The sequence below is a fragment of the Pleuronectes platessa genome, chromosome 23, assembly GCF_947347685.1.
Source record: "Pleuronectes platessa chromosome 23, fPlePla1.1, whole genome shotgun sequence".
In the NCBI taxonomy this organism is placed as follows: Eukaryota; Metazoa; Chordata; class Actinopteri; order Pleuronectiformes; family Pleuronectidae; genus Pleuronectes; species Pleuronectes platessa.
The window spans coordinates 2,995,733-3,008,956 of NC_070648.1; the positions used below are offsets into that span (position 1 = coordinate 2,995,733).

The 13,224-nt window shown below is 44.5% G+C and overlaps 2 protein-coding genes across 2 annotated transcripts; both read right to left on the bottom strand.

Annotated features, from left to right (window-relative positions):
- Window positions 1-26: 26 nt before the first annotated feature.
- LOC128429933 (serrate RNA effector molecule homolog) lies at window positions 27-6,446 on the bottom strand. Its single transcript, XM_053415827.1, has 21 exons — window positions 6,342-6,446; window positions 5,379-5,501; window positions 5,151-5,261; window positions 4,918-5,058; window positions 4,566-4,626; window positions 4,185-4,482; window positions 3,824-4,071; window positions 3,535-3,744; window positions 3,325-3,463; window positions 3,102-3,229; window positions 2,962-3,023; window positions 2,580-2,658; window positions 2,322-2,486; window positions 1,949-2,122; window positions 1,711-1,864; window positions 1,360-1,472; window positions 1,167-1,247; window positions 928-1,078; window positions 713-814; window positions 436-562; window positions 27-348 (listed from the first exon to the last, which is right to left on the bottom strand). Exons 2-21 carry the CDS (start codon window positions 5,495-5,497, stop codon window positions 273-275), a joined length of 2,739 nt encoding a protein of 912 aa, XP_053271802.1. The 5' UTR covers window positions 5,498-5,501; window positions 6,342-6,446; the 3' UTR covers window positions 27-272.
- Window positions 6,447-7,004: 558 nt separating this feature from the next.
- LOC128429979 (sodium/hydrogen exchanger 9B2) lies at window positions 7,005-13,156 on the bottom strand. Its single transcript, XM_053415889.1, has 15 exons — window positions 12,899-13,156; window positions 11,845-11,910; window positions 10,480-10,560; window positions 9,963-10,068; window positions 9,652-9,822; window positions 9,335-9,477; window positions 9,009-9,136; window positions 8,833-8,914; window positions 8,612-8,705; window positions 8,421-8,527; window positions 8,175-8,324; window positions 7,971-8,079; window positions 7,746-7,882; window positions 7,478-7,652; window positions 7,005-7,370 (listed from the first exon to the last, which is right to left on the bottom strand). The coding sequence occupies exons 2-15, from the start codon at window positions 11,908-11,910 to the stop codon at window positions 7,285-7,287; spliced, it is 1,635 nt and encodes a 544-aa protein (XP_053271864.1). The 5' UTR covers window positions 12,899-13,156; the 3' UTR covers window positions 7,005-7,284.
- Between the last annotated feature and the right edge of the window lie 68 nt (window positions 13,157-13,224).

Sequence of the window (13,224 nt, forward strand, 5' to 3'; positions counted from 1 at the left end):
GTTAAAAAAAATGCTGCATAGACATCTTCAGTCTTCCTCTATTGATCTTTATTGGAAAGTGGAACAATTCATTAAATCAATGATGGACAGTCACATTGGTCCTGCTCCTAACATACACACACACACACAAGCACGCACACACCATACACTTTCTGTCCTAACTCAAAATAAAAGACAAGCTAGAAATTGGAGGGAAGATGAAATGAATCATGGGAAAACGTAGAAATAAAAAACGTCTAAAAAAAACATCCTGTGTTTTGACTTCGTAGTGTTCAGAAGAAGTCGAGGTCCTCCGGAGCGTCGAGGTCTCTGTACTCGATGATTGAGCGAGGGTCTCCTCGTGCGCCCCTACCCAGAGAGGGAGAGAGAGAGAGTCAGAGTGGCGACAGCACACGGTGAAGTTATTGATCACGTGTTGATCAGATGGGACTTTACCTGTTGTTCCGTGGTTTCGGGGGAAACCCTCCTCCTCCTCCTCCTCCGCCTCCTAAATTACCTCTGAAGTTGTCGTAGTTACCGCGGCCACCACCAAACTGGTTGTGTTGGTAGGGATGTCCACCACCTGCAACACACACACAAAAATGAATGGATTAATACAAATAATCTTTAGTGACATACAAGTTGTGTAGTGAATTGTGTTTGAGTGAAATGTGTGATATCTGAGCTCTTTCATTGTGTGTGTGTGTGTGTGTGTGTGTGTGTGTGTGTGTACCAGGAAAGCCAGGCATGGGAGGTCTGACACCAGGGGGATATCCCAGAAGACTTTGCTGTTGTGGCGACTGACCATGAAATCCAGGGATGCCAGGGGGAGCGGCTGGAAGAGCAAGACAAGTCAGAGCTTTAGTTGAAATTTGTTCCTACATCTCCCAGAGTGCCATTCACCAGCACATAGAGTACAACACAGCACAACAAGTTTTTGGATCTCACCTTGCACTAGCGGTAGGAGGGGCTTGTTCTCAGGAAGGGCGGGTCTCTTGGAGTCCAACAGGAAGTTGTTGAAGAACTCGACCTCCTGTCTGACGGCGGCGACCTTGTCTCCGTGTTTGTTCAGGATGTGTTTACGCACAAACTCCGGAGCCTGAACAATAACAATAATAGCAAATGTTACCATGGTAACCGCTCATTCCCCACAGGAAGCACACAGGACTCTCACAAGTTGGACTCACCTTGAACTTCTTCCCACTCAGAGGACACAACCACTTGTCTTTACTGAGCTCCTGAGAGTTGGCGGTCAGGAACTTCTCCACCTGAGTAGACAGACAGACGGGCATTGAAGTGAGAGAGAGAGCGACATGTAAACAGACAGGAATACAGACAGGTCAACAGGCAGACAGGTAGAGAGACAGACAGGTGTGGCACCTCTTGCTCCGGGTCTTTCTTTCCCAGCCTGGCAGCGTCTTCCTCACTCAGTGTCTCTGATGGTGACAGCAGAGGAGCCAGACGCTCTTCACACATCCTCTGATGTTCGCTCACTGTCAAATATGAAGAAAAACACTCGGTCACACGGCGAATTCCTCAGCGTGTTCGACTTCATATGTTACAGGAGGTAACACGGAACCTGCAGTTTCCACACGTTACTAAATATTTGACCTAAAGGTGACCCTGGAGTTTAAGATCAAGTGAACATAAATGTCTAATAGCAAACTGACGATGATCAAGTCTATTTTTATTTATCTTTCCGTGTGTGTGTGTGTGTGTGTGTGTGCGTACTCTCGACTGCAGTGATCTTGGCCACAGGTAGGGGTCCTCGTACATGGATCAGGCCACAGCGATGAGGCATCTCGTCCTCAGCAGGATACTCACAGAAGTTATAATAATCTACAGAGTGAACGAGGCGCAGGTAGAGCAGCAGTCTGTCCAGCACCTGAGCACACACACAATGTTCAACCGTCAGAATCATAACTTTAAAAACATTATGACAGAATAAGACTTCCTGAGCTCCTCCCACCTTCAACAGCTTGTCGTCCGTCTCCACGCTGACGTCAGAGGAGGAGGCGGGGTCTTTGCCGTCACCTGTGTCGTCACTGTTGCCTCCGGAGGCGCCAATAAGCTCCTCCTCCTCAGCGCTGACTTCCTCTATGAGGTAATCTGTAATGTTCTTCAGGACGGGGTTCGTCTCCATCTGTACAGACACGTTATTTAGAGATAATGGGTAATTACGTCTCATTACAGTTAGCCAGACTGTCAAAATAAAAGCAGCCATCAGCTCCTGTTCTTTCAAAATAAAAGCAGCTGCATTAACTGTGGTCAGATCCCGTTGGTGAGCAGCCAAACTACAATCACCAACTAGTTTTAATGTGCTGTGAACAACAGGGCTGTACCTGTTCGGTCCACAGCTCCCCCCTCTGGTCCAGGCTGTGCACGAGTCGGGCTGACAGACGGATGTCGTTCCTCACCACCGGTTTGTGGTGCGTTAGACCGTTGACGGTGCGAACACGCCGACACAGATCTCTGTTGACCACAGGAGACAGTTCGCAGTCTCTGAGCTGAGGATTGGAGAAAGAGAGAGGGCAGGTATCACTTAACGATCAGTTCATATCAGTGAAGACTCGACCAGGAGTGGGTTTTGGTGGATTTACCCTTATGTTCTGGAGGTTCCAGCAAGTCTCCTTGATGTTCACACCGCGGTCGAAAGTCACCCAACACCGCCTAAAGAACCTGACACACACACGGACGAAAAAATTTGAGACTATGATGTCATGGTTGAACTGTGGTTATATCACAGTTCAGATTTCATTCTACCTCCCTGTTCCAGGGAGTGACCTGACAGGTAAAAACCTAAACTGTCCCTCTGAACCGATTCCTCAGTTTGACTTAGTTATCAAGTCAACATCAATATTTCATGGATTAGAAGGAGGGAAACCATGATTAAAAATGCATAGCAGATGTGTATTAAATAAACTGGATGATAAATGTGTGATGAGAGACTGAAATAACGACATCCAACCCTTCAGTACTCACCTCCTCTCAGGCTGAGGGTCCGACAGCGCCACCCGTAGGAAGCCTGGGTACCTGCGACACAACTACACACACAAGACAGGTTAGTCCAGGTGTCATTTGTGTGCGTGTGTGTGTGTGTGTTTGAGTGAGTTTTCTCTTACCGCAGTGATCTCCTCCTTTGACACCTCTGGTGGGATGCTCCTGATGAACAAGGAGGTGGTGAGGTGGAGGGGGCGGGGTTTCGCAGGGGCCTCTTTCTCTCTCTCTTTCCCTCGCTCTTTACGACGCTCTGAAAGATAGACACAGATAAGTTGCCTCTACTCTTTCTGTCGTTTAACCTTTGACTAAAAAGCTTCTGATGTAGGAAAACAAATTGGTCAGTACCGTCTTTTCCTTCCTCCTCCTCCTCCTCTTCTTCCTTCTCTTCGTCCTCTTCCTTCTCTCCTGCAGAGTGGGAGGAGTCTGAGTCTGAGGCACTCCCCTCCCCGCTGTCAACTGACACGCTGCGTTTTCTTTTCCGGCCCTGAGTAGAGGAGTCGACAGGATTTAATACCAACACAACAAAAATGTTAGTGTCATCAAGAACCAACTCACCTTCTTTGTCTTTGTTGTCTTCTTCTTCTTCTCCTTCTTTTTCTTCTCCTCCCCCTCCTCTTCTTCCTCCTCCCCCTCCTCCTCCTCCTCCTCTTCTTCATCTTTCTTCTCCTCCCCTTCCTCCCCTTCCTCCTCCTCCTCCTCCCCTTCTTCTTCTTCTTCATCGTCCTTTTCCTTCTTGCCATTCTGCGTTGCCTCCTCTTCACAGTCCTGGTAAAAAAAAATATGTTTATGCCCTGACGCGAACACGTAGTCAGTGTTATTTACCGCTGTGTGACATCATTCTGACCTTATCAGAGTCTTTTTTCTCGCCCTTCTCTCCGCTGGTCGACGCCTCTGTTCGACTACTGATCGCCTTTGAGCTAGTTTGATCGCTGACACTTCCTCTGCTCTGCTCGCCCTGACTCTTCTCGCCTCCAGCTGCTCCTCCACTGATGACGCCACTGCTTGTCTCCCCGCCCGCTGCTGCCGCCGGAGCTGCAGGTGCCTCCAGGACCTGCAGGTCAAAGTCTGTACCTCCCTCCATCTTTATCACGGCTGAAGGGAAAGAGAGACGGGCGAATTATAAAGAATCCTCTGCAAAGTGACACCAGCATCTGGATACATGTAAATATAAGGTTTATATCTTAATATACATTTACTGATCTCACCTGCATCGAGGAGTTTTATGATTGCGGAGCCGTGGTCCATGTCTAGAGACATATTTTCCAGCCAGTTGTTGTCCAGAAGGAAGAGGAAGACGCCGAGCCGGGTTTTGAGGGAGGCCAGTGACTCTGCCTTACTGGCCATGATGTCTTCGGGGTGGTACTTTGAGCGAAACCACTCCTGGTCTTTGTGCTGTAGGAAGAAGTCCTGCAGCTGCTGCCTCCTGAAGTCCAGCTTGTACTGGTTGTAACGCTTCACTGCCTCCGTCTCATCGACACTGTCCTCCATGTTCAACAGGAACTCCTAAAAATGAATTACAATGAGTGCTTCCTGACCATTGACCCTGACCTCACATGTTGTGACAGAGGCCCAGTTTGTTTTCTCACCTTAAAGCTCCTCATGGTGGGAGGACCAGGAGGAGGAAGGTCAGGATCCACCATCCCCAGCCTGAAATAACATTAACCACAAGAGAAAAACGTCAGATCAGACTTCTTGTCAATTCTGTTGGACGTACGTCTCCACTAACCACTGAAGTCTCAGTTCCTCCAGGTGTTTGTCATTTTATATTCACCATAACATGACGTCACTGTGACCTTTGACTGGTAACATCTAATCAGTTTATCTTTGAGTCCAAATGACATATCCTTAGAGGCAGATTTAAGATATGTTCAAGAGACCAAAAACATGTTAGACCAGGATGATCTTGAACTTTGACCATGTGTTGGGGCAGAGGCTCACCTGCCCTGAAGTGGGTGACCTCCGTGATGGGGGTGAAGGTGGGGGAGGTCAGGATGCCAGCCCTGAGGCCCCGCCCCTGGAAATGGAGCCCCTCCTCCGTAGGGCATGTCGTAGCGGTACGGCTCCCCCCGATGGTCATCCCTGAAACGATCCGCAACAATTGGCAGAATGAGTATAGATAAGTGGATAAAATACATGTGTGCTGCTGAAACACACACACACACACAGCTCACCAGTCTCTCCTCATGCGTTTGTGTTGAGGGCTGATGTGTCGAGGGGGAGAAAACCTCTCTCTGCGGCCTCGGTCGTAATCCCTCCTCCTCTCTCTGCCGCGGTCCCAGTCCCTGAACAATCGATATCCACACGGTCACACAAATGAACATACTCAAGCTGTAGTTGTATGCTTCCATCAACTAGTACAATTCAGTCTACTTGGTTAGAGTGACATCAGGTGGGTTTACCTGTCGGGCCAGTCGTCCCGCCTCCTCTCCTCCCTCTCCCTCGACCGTTCCATGTCACTCCTCTCTCTCCTGAACTTGTCCCGCCTCCTCCTGTCGAACTCATCATCGCTGTCTCCCATTGGACTGAAAACAGACAATTTCATTTAAAATCCTGAAGCTTTTGTCAGACGATCATTGATCCGTTATTTGACTAATCAAAGCAGCTCTGAATGAGTCACAACATTAGGAGATTTTAAGTAATGTTTCTTAATCTAAAGTTTAAAAGAAAGAATCAGTGTCAAAGAATCTTTTCTCGGTATGTTAAAAAATAATAACGAATAATTAATTGTTTCAGATGTGCAACATCACTGAGTTCACTGCAAACTGAGCAGATCAGTCAATTAACATACAATGAATTAATAAGCAAACTGGGACCATGCTTGAAAAATATTTAAATATTAAAGCTGATCAACATGAATTCAGCTTAAGATGTCTCAGGATGAATTTAACGTGTGATTGCGTTCGATTTTATACTTCCTCTTCTTCCAGGTGAAGACAACACTCACACTAAAACACCGAAGGCTGAAACACGACGACAACAAACAGAGGAAACACGAATCGTCTCACAAGCAACATGTTATTGAATGGTGCCTTGTGTGGATGCTAGCTGAATTAGCCTGTTAGCTTCTGCTGTGTTTCGCTAGCATTGACCCTCGATGGCCGCTGAGGGTTTCGCTCACACGCTGAACTCAAACCCAGTGACCGTGATAAATTACGCCTGACAATAATAACGTTAACTTTAACGGTCAAGTGAACGTTAGCCGTGGAGCAGCTGGAACAAGCTAACAGCGGCTAATTAGCTAGCTCGCATCAGAGCTAACCCAGCGTGCAAATATAAATATTATATACAATTCATTTCCCTCCGTGTTTGTTCGCTTTGAGCTTAGTGCGAAAGCATTAATTATAAGTGCGTAGTGTTTTTACCTCAAACTTCTCCGTTCACAAAGTGAAGAATTAGCTCCGGAGCTAAAGCGAATATTTCACCGCCAGCCGGAGAGGAAACCCAACCAACGACACTTCCGGTTCAACTGAGCTCCGATTTCTTTATTTCCGGTCAGGTTTTTAGTCTCCAGCAAACACACGCGCCCCCTGGTGGCTTGTGCAAAACACAACAATGATAATAAGAGAGAAGAGCGGCCGGTTAACTTAATAAAATATAATAAAAGAGAAAAACGTCAACAAATTTGACTAGTTTTACATTACAATAACTTTTATTAGAAACAGAATCGTTATTCTTTCCCTATGGAAGTACATGTCCACCAGAGAAACATATAATGTAAATAAAGACAAAAACTAACAAGAATTAAAATAAAATGTTTAACTTAGTTTTTTCACAATAATTAATATTTCACCATTTAGTTTTGATATAATGAATTTTACAGTGAAGAATTGTTTGTACACATCTTGACACACATTTTATATGATCATTTAAAAATAAGTTATATTAACATATGATTTTGAATTATATTTTTGAACTGCTTAAATATGACCTTCAGTTCTACACATATTGTATATACACAATTTTACTTGACCTTGATACATTTTTATTACAAATCGTAATTTGTACTTACTTTCAACACAATGCAGTTTTCTCCAAAAGCTTTTATTTGTGCTTGTAACTTTACATGGGTTTGAAATGGTTTTTTGCAGTCACAGAATCATGTCGACAGTGATTTTCCCTCTTAAATCGCTGAGACATAAAGGGCAGAGGGGTAGATGATAGTAGCTAGCCAAAGCTAGCAATAGCGAGCCAAAGTACGAAGGAAACATAAAGAAACTACACATAAATAAATCAATGTTTATCATCTGCATAGAGAGTGAACATAGGGAGTGGTATTTGAAGTCTTCTTTTGTCCAATCAGAGCCTTCATAGCCTGCTCTCAAGGGTCACGTTGTCTTTTTCTCCACCAATACCATTGCTGCCTGGAGTCTTGGTTCCGCCCTCCACGTCGTCTTCCAAAATGAATGTAAACAAATATTAATCATTTGATAAATTTACCTAAATGTGACTTATACATAATACAATATATAGAAGGTCAAATTTTGAAATGAAAACTGACCTTTGACCTGTCGCTCCAGGAGGCGTGGTCCTGCCAGTCCGATACCCAGTGCCCCTATGGGAGCTGTGGTGAGGATGGCTAACACAGCTAGCGTTAGCACATCCAATCCAAACTTTATTAAGGCCTCATCTTCTACCTCTCTCGCCATGTCCAAAGCCTTCGAGCCAATAGCAGCCTGCCGCGTCAACAAGCGAAAAACACAAACACATTTACTTTATTTATTGATTCTTATGGTCACTGAAGAAGTTCTAGAGTTCCTGTTGCTGACCTGTACGGTGGCTTTCGGCAGCCAGGCCACAGAGATGAAGAATTTCTCCTTCAGATTGAATCCTCCGAAATGAACCAGCAGGAAGGTAACGAGCAGACGGATCACCAGACCGATACTGATACAGGCCAGACCCAGACCTGGGGCGCCAACAGAGAGCGGGACAATACTCTTAGAGCACGTCCAGTGAATGTTTAGTCTGGTAATAGTTCTGTGTAGGGTTCTTACCCACGGTGCTGGGGTTGAGGGTTGCTATGGTGATCTCTGCTCCAATCAGACCAAACAGGAGAGGCTGGAAAACATCCCATGCCTGACCCACCATGGCTGCCACTGGGGCCTGGATGAAAAGACAAAGAGTCGGTGGTGTGAACGGTTTCATACATGCTGATGGTGCGTAAAAAAGGGTGATCCATTGATTCTGATGCATTTTACTTTGTCGGTTTTCCAGCCCAGAGCAGCAAGGAAGGCCAGCACCAGCGTACAGAGCCCACCGGCTCCGGCAAAACCAACCACGTGACTGAAGAAGACCGAAAATATGGACAAACCCAACAACATGAGAGTCCTTCTCAACACAAGGTCCTCCTGCAGGGACAGAGAAGCAGAGTATGTCAAACTTATACATTTTGAATTCAATTTTGTTTCAATTTTATGATACTTCAACATAAATCAATGTCAAACCTGGTCTTTGCTTGGGAAGAAGCACAAGAACAGACCCAGAATCAGCCCAGCGATGACCCCTCCCACTACCTCCAGGAGACCTTTCAGGATGTTCATCCACGTGGAACCTGCAGGACAAACACGACCACGTCACGTTGAGCAGATAAAGTAGAACAGAAGTGAAGAGGACAGAGTAGAACCCGTTCTCTGACCTGTAGAGAAGGCGATTCCCAGGCAGGTGGAGAACCCTGTAATGGCCAGAATATCATCAAAACTCCCGGCAGCCATCAGCAAGGTGGGGATTCCCTGAACAAGCGCACAGAACAACATTACAACGTTAACAGAACATCACACAAAGTTGTTAGAACGTTTCAGGGCCCCCTGGGGGTCAAATGTAGAAGGAGCAGTTATCAGTGCTCAGCTGGTACTTTACCTTCTCCACTCCGTATCCCTCTCTCTGCAGGAGCAGCATCGAAGGCACCACAACGGCCGGAGACACTGCAGCCAGGACGAAGCTGAAGCAGAAACGTGACAGTTAGCAATACAGTGTGTGTGTGTGTGTGTGTGTGTGTATCTGTGAGTGTGTGTGTGTGTGTGTGTTAGTGTTACCCCAGTATGAAACCCCAGACCCAGGGCAGACCCAGCAGGAAGTGAGAAACCACAGCTACGGTGCAGGCCTCCAGCACACAGGGGCCAACCGCAAGACGCACACACACCGCCTTCAAACGACTCAATGCCTGCACACACACACACACACAGAAACACACACACACACACACACACACACACACACACACACACAGAAACACACATAGATTTAAACCTGTGGTGACACGACATCATTCATATGTGTGTGTGCGTGCGTGTGTGCGTGTATGTGTTTGTGTGTGTGTGTGTGTGTGTGTGTGTGTTTGTGTGTGTGTGTGTGTGTGTACCGAGGGGTCGAGGCCCAGCCCAGCTCTGGTCAGGATGATTGACAGGGCGATGTTCCTCATAGCTGCAGACCAGTGAGTGTTGATGAAGACGGCGTCTGTTATGTACGGAACATTACGCAGCAACAGACCTGCCAGCAACATACCTACACACACACACACACACACACACACACACACACACACACAGAGACACACACACACAGACACACACATACACAATACATTTTTCGAACAAATGGGAGATGGAGTTAGAATTATTCCTATTGGATAAACTAAACACAGACCAGATTAAATCAGATCAGATTGTTGGGTCGTACCAAGTAGAGGAGGGAAGGGGGGTAGCGTGGGCAGTTGAATCATTCCCACCAGTTTCCCTCCGAGCACGGAGCAGATGAAGAGGATGACGAGGCCGAACAGGTTCCCTCCAGGTAAACACTCACTTCCTGTGATGGACCAGACAACTCCGAACAGCAGAGCAAACAGACACACTGCACACACACACACACACAAACACACACACCCACACACTTTATTTTTCATCTTTAAATGTATGTGTTTCTTATGGTTTGTTTTAATTATTACAGAATATTTATTTACAAGTATCTAGTATCATTCACAAACAAACTACCTTTAGTAATGAGCAGGCTGATGAGTCCCTGAGGTCGAGGACATCTGTCCTTCAGTCTGATACAACACGAACAGCAGGAGGACGAGTCTGACTCCGACAACTTCATCTAAACACACACACACACACACATTTATACAAACTATTTAAGATATGTATCACAGACACCACATCCCACAGTCCCAGTGGCTGCACAAGTGAACTCAAATTTAACCCACACCAACAAACACAAATACACAAAACCAATCAGCCAAGTATCAGCCGAAACAGCCACACATCCCCAAAACACCGGCTCACCGATCGCTACAATATCATAAAGAATCAAATCGTATAAAATCATTTCGTATCATTGCAAGCAGCATCGTGTAGTGCTCTGCTGTCCACATACTATTAGCTTGAATCTATTGATTTTGCCCCTGATTTGTTGTTTATTATGAACAGTTATGCACTGTTATAAACTCTGTGTGTGTGTGTGTGTGTGTGTGTGTGTGTGTGTGTGTGTGTGTGGTCGACCACTCACCTCGGCCATTGTGTCCGTCTTCCTCTGCGGCAGGACGGTGATCTCTCTCTCCTCCTGAATGACCTGAACTTTACTCTCTCGCTTCACCACCAACGAGTTTGTAAATTATCATGAGAGAGAGAGAGAGAGAGAGAGAGAGAGAGAGAGAGAGAGAGAGAGAGAGAGAGAGAGTGACCAAGGTGTTGTACTTTGTCCTCAGCCTATAATTAAGAAACTTTGCCTAATTATTCTATAAAACATCACCTGTTTATTTCAATTATTGATTAATCTTCTGATACATATTGGTACTTTAAAGCCTCTTGTTATATTGTAACTTTAGTAACTTTAGAAACTTTAGATGAGTGTAGATCAGTAAAGTCGATATGAGGTTGTGTTCAACTACAGGCCTTGAGTAAATGTAACTAGTCTGGATTCACACATGAGTTGAGAAAAGCACAAGCACGATGCTGGCTCTTGAAAAATCATCATGTTATTATTATTATTATATTTATCACGAGAGTAAAGTTCTTTACAAACCAAAACACAGTCTGAACCTCAAACAGCCTCTTGAACCTAAGTACACACCCACACCCCCCCCCACACACACACACCCACACACACCCACACACACCCACCCACATACACACACACAGTCTGCTGTTTGCACATTCCTTCTCTTATTTTCACTTCTCCCTTTTATCTTCCTCTTTTCCCTCAATCCATCTCTGTCGTTTGATGAACAGGATTTATTGTTTCATCACAGTAATCATTTAACTCTCTGACCTTTCACACACATTCACTCGTTCACTCTGCTGCTGTTTATTGCTGCGACTCCGTCACTGAAGGTGACAACATCTTTCCACAGCAGAATTTATACGTCATGTGCGGCCTCCTGCTGCTCTGCAGGCTCCGCCCCCTCACCTGAACGTATCAAAATTCAGCAGCTGCTTCAACTACTTCATATCTGCTCAGATAAGTTAGTCCACTGGTTCTCAACATGAGGGTCGAGTCCCTTCAGAGGGTCACCAGGTCGATCTGAGGGTCCTCACATGATTCATGACACAAGAACCAACAAACTCAAGTTCTGAATGACCGAAACTGAGCTGAGTACATTTGTAAAACATAAAGCTAAGAGATGGATTCATTTTGTATTGCTTGTTAAAAGTCTGTTGGTTCTGCAAAATCTCTTTCTACAGAGTCAGTGATTTATTACTCACTTAACATGACACTCTCCTGTGTGTGTGTATGTGTGTGTGTGTGTATGTGTGTGTAGTACGGAAGCAGATATAGTTTATGATTCATTTATCATCATACTGTAAAAAATCCGGCCAGACAAACACATACACACACACACATATACACACACACACACACACACACACACACCTCAGCTGGTTTGGGCTTCAGTCCCTCGTCACGACAGTAACGCTTCGTGGCTTCTTCGTCCATCATCTGCAACAAACACACGTTATTGTTCTTTACTCGTGAGGACACTCAGTTGCAGACACAAGATTCATAAAATCACGTCTTAACCTTGAAACTTCTAAAACACTGAGAGCTGAACTAATTGTCCTCACAAACCACAATGTCCTCACTTTACGGGTGGAAAATAAAACCAACGTTCTGATGAATGAATTCAGATGAAATGTTCAGCTTCATGATTCAGTCAGAGGAAAACAGGACGGACATATTATCTTATTTAATAAAACTGCTCTCTCGAGAAAATCCTTTACACGCCTTTTAAATCACAATTTCCAGAGTTCTCAGGAAACGTATGAGGAAATCACAGAACTGTGGAGTTTTATTTGTTTCTCACTGAAACATCTCAGACGTTTGTTTTATTTGTCATATGTAAGTAAGTAATGAAAAGTGTTGGATGAGGTCGGGTCATCAGAGCCATTACAGTAATATTACATTTAAATACAACACAATAAAATAGAGCTTGATATAATCATTAAAAAGTCAAAACAATAGAATTCAACAATACACATTTTTGTGTCAAATAAAGCCTCTGATCAACTAGTATAGTAAGTATGACAAGTGATTAGATTTACTGGTTTTTATTTAATTAAAACCTAATTACACAATTAAAATTTAGCATATATGGAGAAGTAACATAGATATTGAATTATTATTTCTTAGTATCAGATTTGTGAATTTTTCTCTGACTCTAGTTGCAGCAGAAATTAATTAGAATCAGTTAATTGGCTTTTCACTTAATTTTAACTTAGACATCATAATTCAACATATATGGAGAAAAGTAACCGGAGACAAGAATTAAAAAAACATTTCAACAGAAAGGGAAATCGAGTCGACACTGAATTTTACCACTAAGTTTAAGCCATGTGATAATTAAATCAATTAAATACAAATGTAAATGATGCAATATTCACTGCACACAGACACACTCTTTAGAATGTGTGTTGATACACACTCTTACCTTTGTTCGATGCAGAGACGTGTGACTGGAACCGAGAGGAAGAAGCAACTGACAGCAAATTCATTAGACACTCAAGACAGAGAGAAAGAAAGAGAGAGAGAGAGCGAGAGAGAGAGAGAGAGAGAGAGAGAGAGAGAAAGAGAAAGAGAGTGAGTGTCTTTTTGTGTGTGTGTTAATAACAGTGGGTTTAAACTCTGTTGTTTGTTGCTCTGCAAAATGACAGACATCAAACACACACTATAAAGCCTGGCATTATGGGAACACAGGTATGTCACACAGTGGACTGCATTAATAGCAGACTGTCACACACACACACACACGCACAC

What these genes read in the sequence shown, in the direction of transcription:
- LOC128429933 (XM_053415827.1), bottom strand. Translation starts at nt 5,497, where the DNA reads ATGGGAGACAGCGATGATGAGTTCGACAGGAGGAGGCGGGACAAGTTC. An exon ending in AAACGCATGAGGAGAGACTG is followed by an intron (nt 5,059 to 5,150) that starts GTGAGCTGTGTG and finishes GGATCGTTTCAG; the next exon opens with GGATGACCATCGGGGGGAGC. An exon ending in CATAAAACTCCTCGATGCAG is followed by an intron (nt 4,072 to 4,184) that starts GTGAGATCAGTA and finishes CTTTCCCTTCAG; the next exon opens with CCGTGATAAAGATGGAGGGA.
- LOC128429979 (XM_053415889.1), bottom strand. Translation starts at nt 11,910, where the DNA reads ATGATGGACGAAGAAGCCACGAAGCGTTACTGTCGTGACGAGGGACTG. An exon ending in TCTTCCCAAGCAAAGACCAG is followed by an intron (nt 8,325 to 8,420) that starts GTTTGACATTGA and finishes CTGTCCCTGCAG; the next exon opens with GAGGACCTTGTGTTGAGAAG. An exon ending in CCTCAACCCCAGCACCGTGG is followed by an intron (nt 7,883 to 7,970) that starts GTAAGAACCCTA and finishes TTGGCGCCCCAG; the next exon opens with GTCTGGGTCTGGCCTGTATC.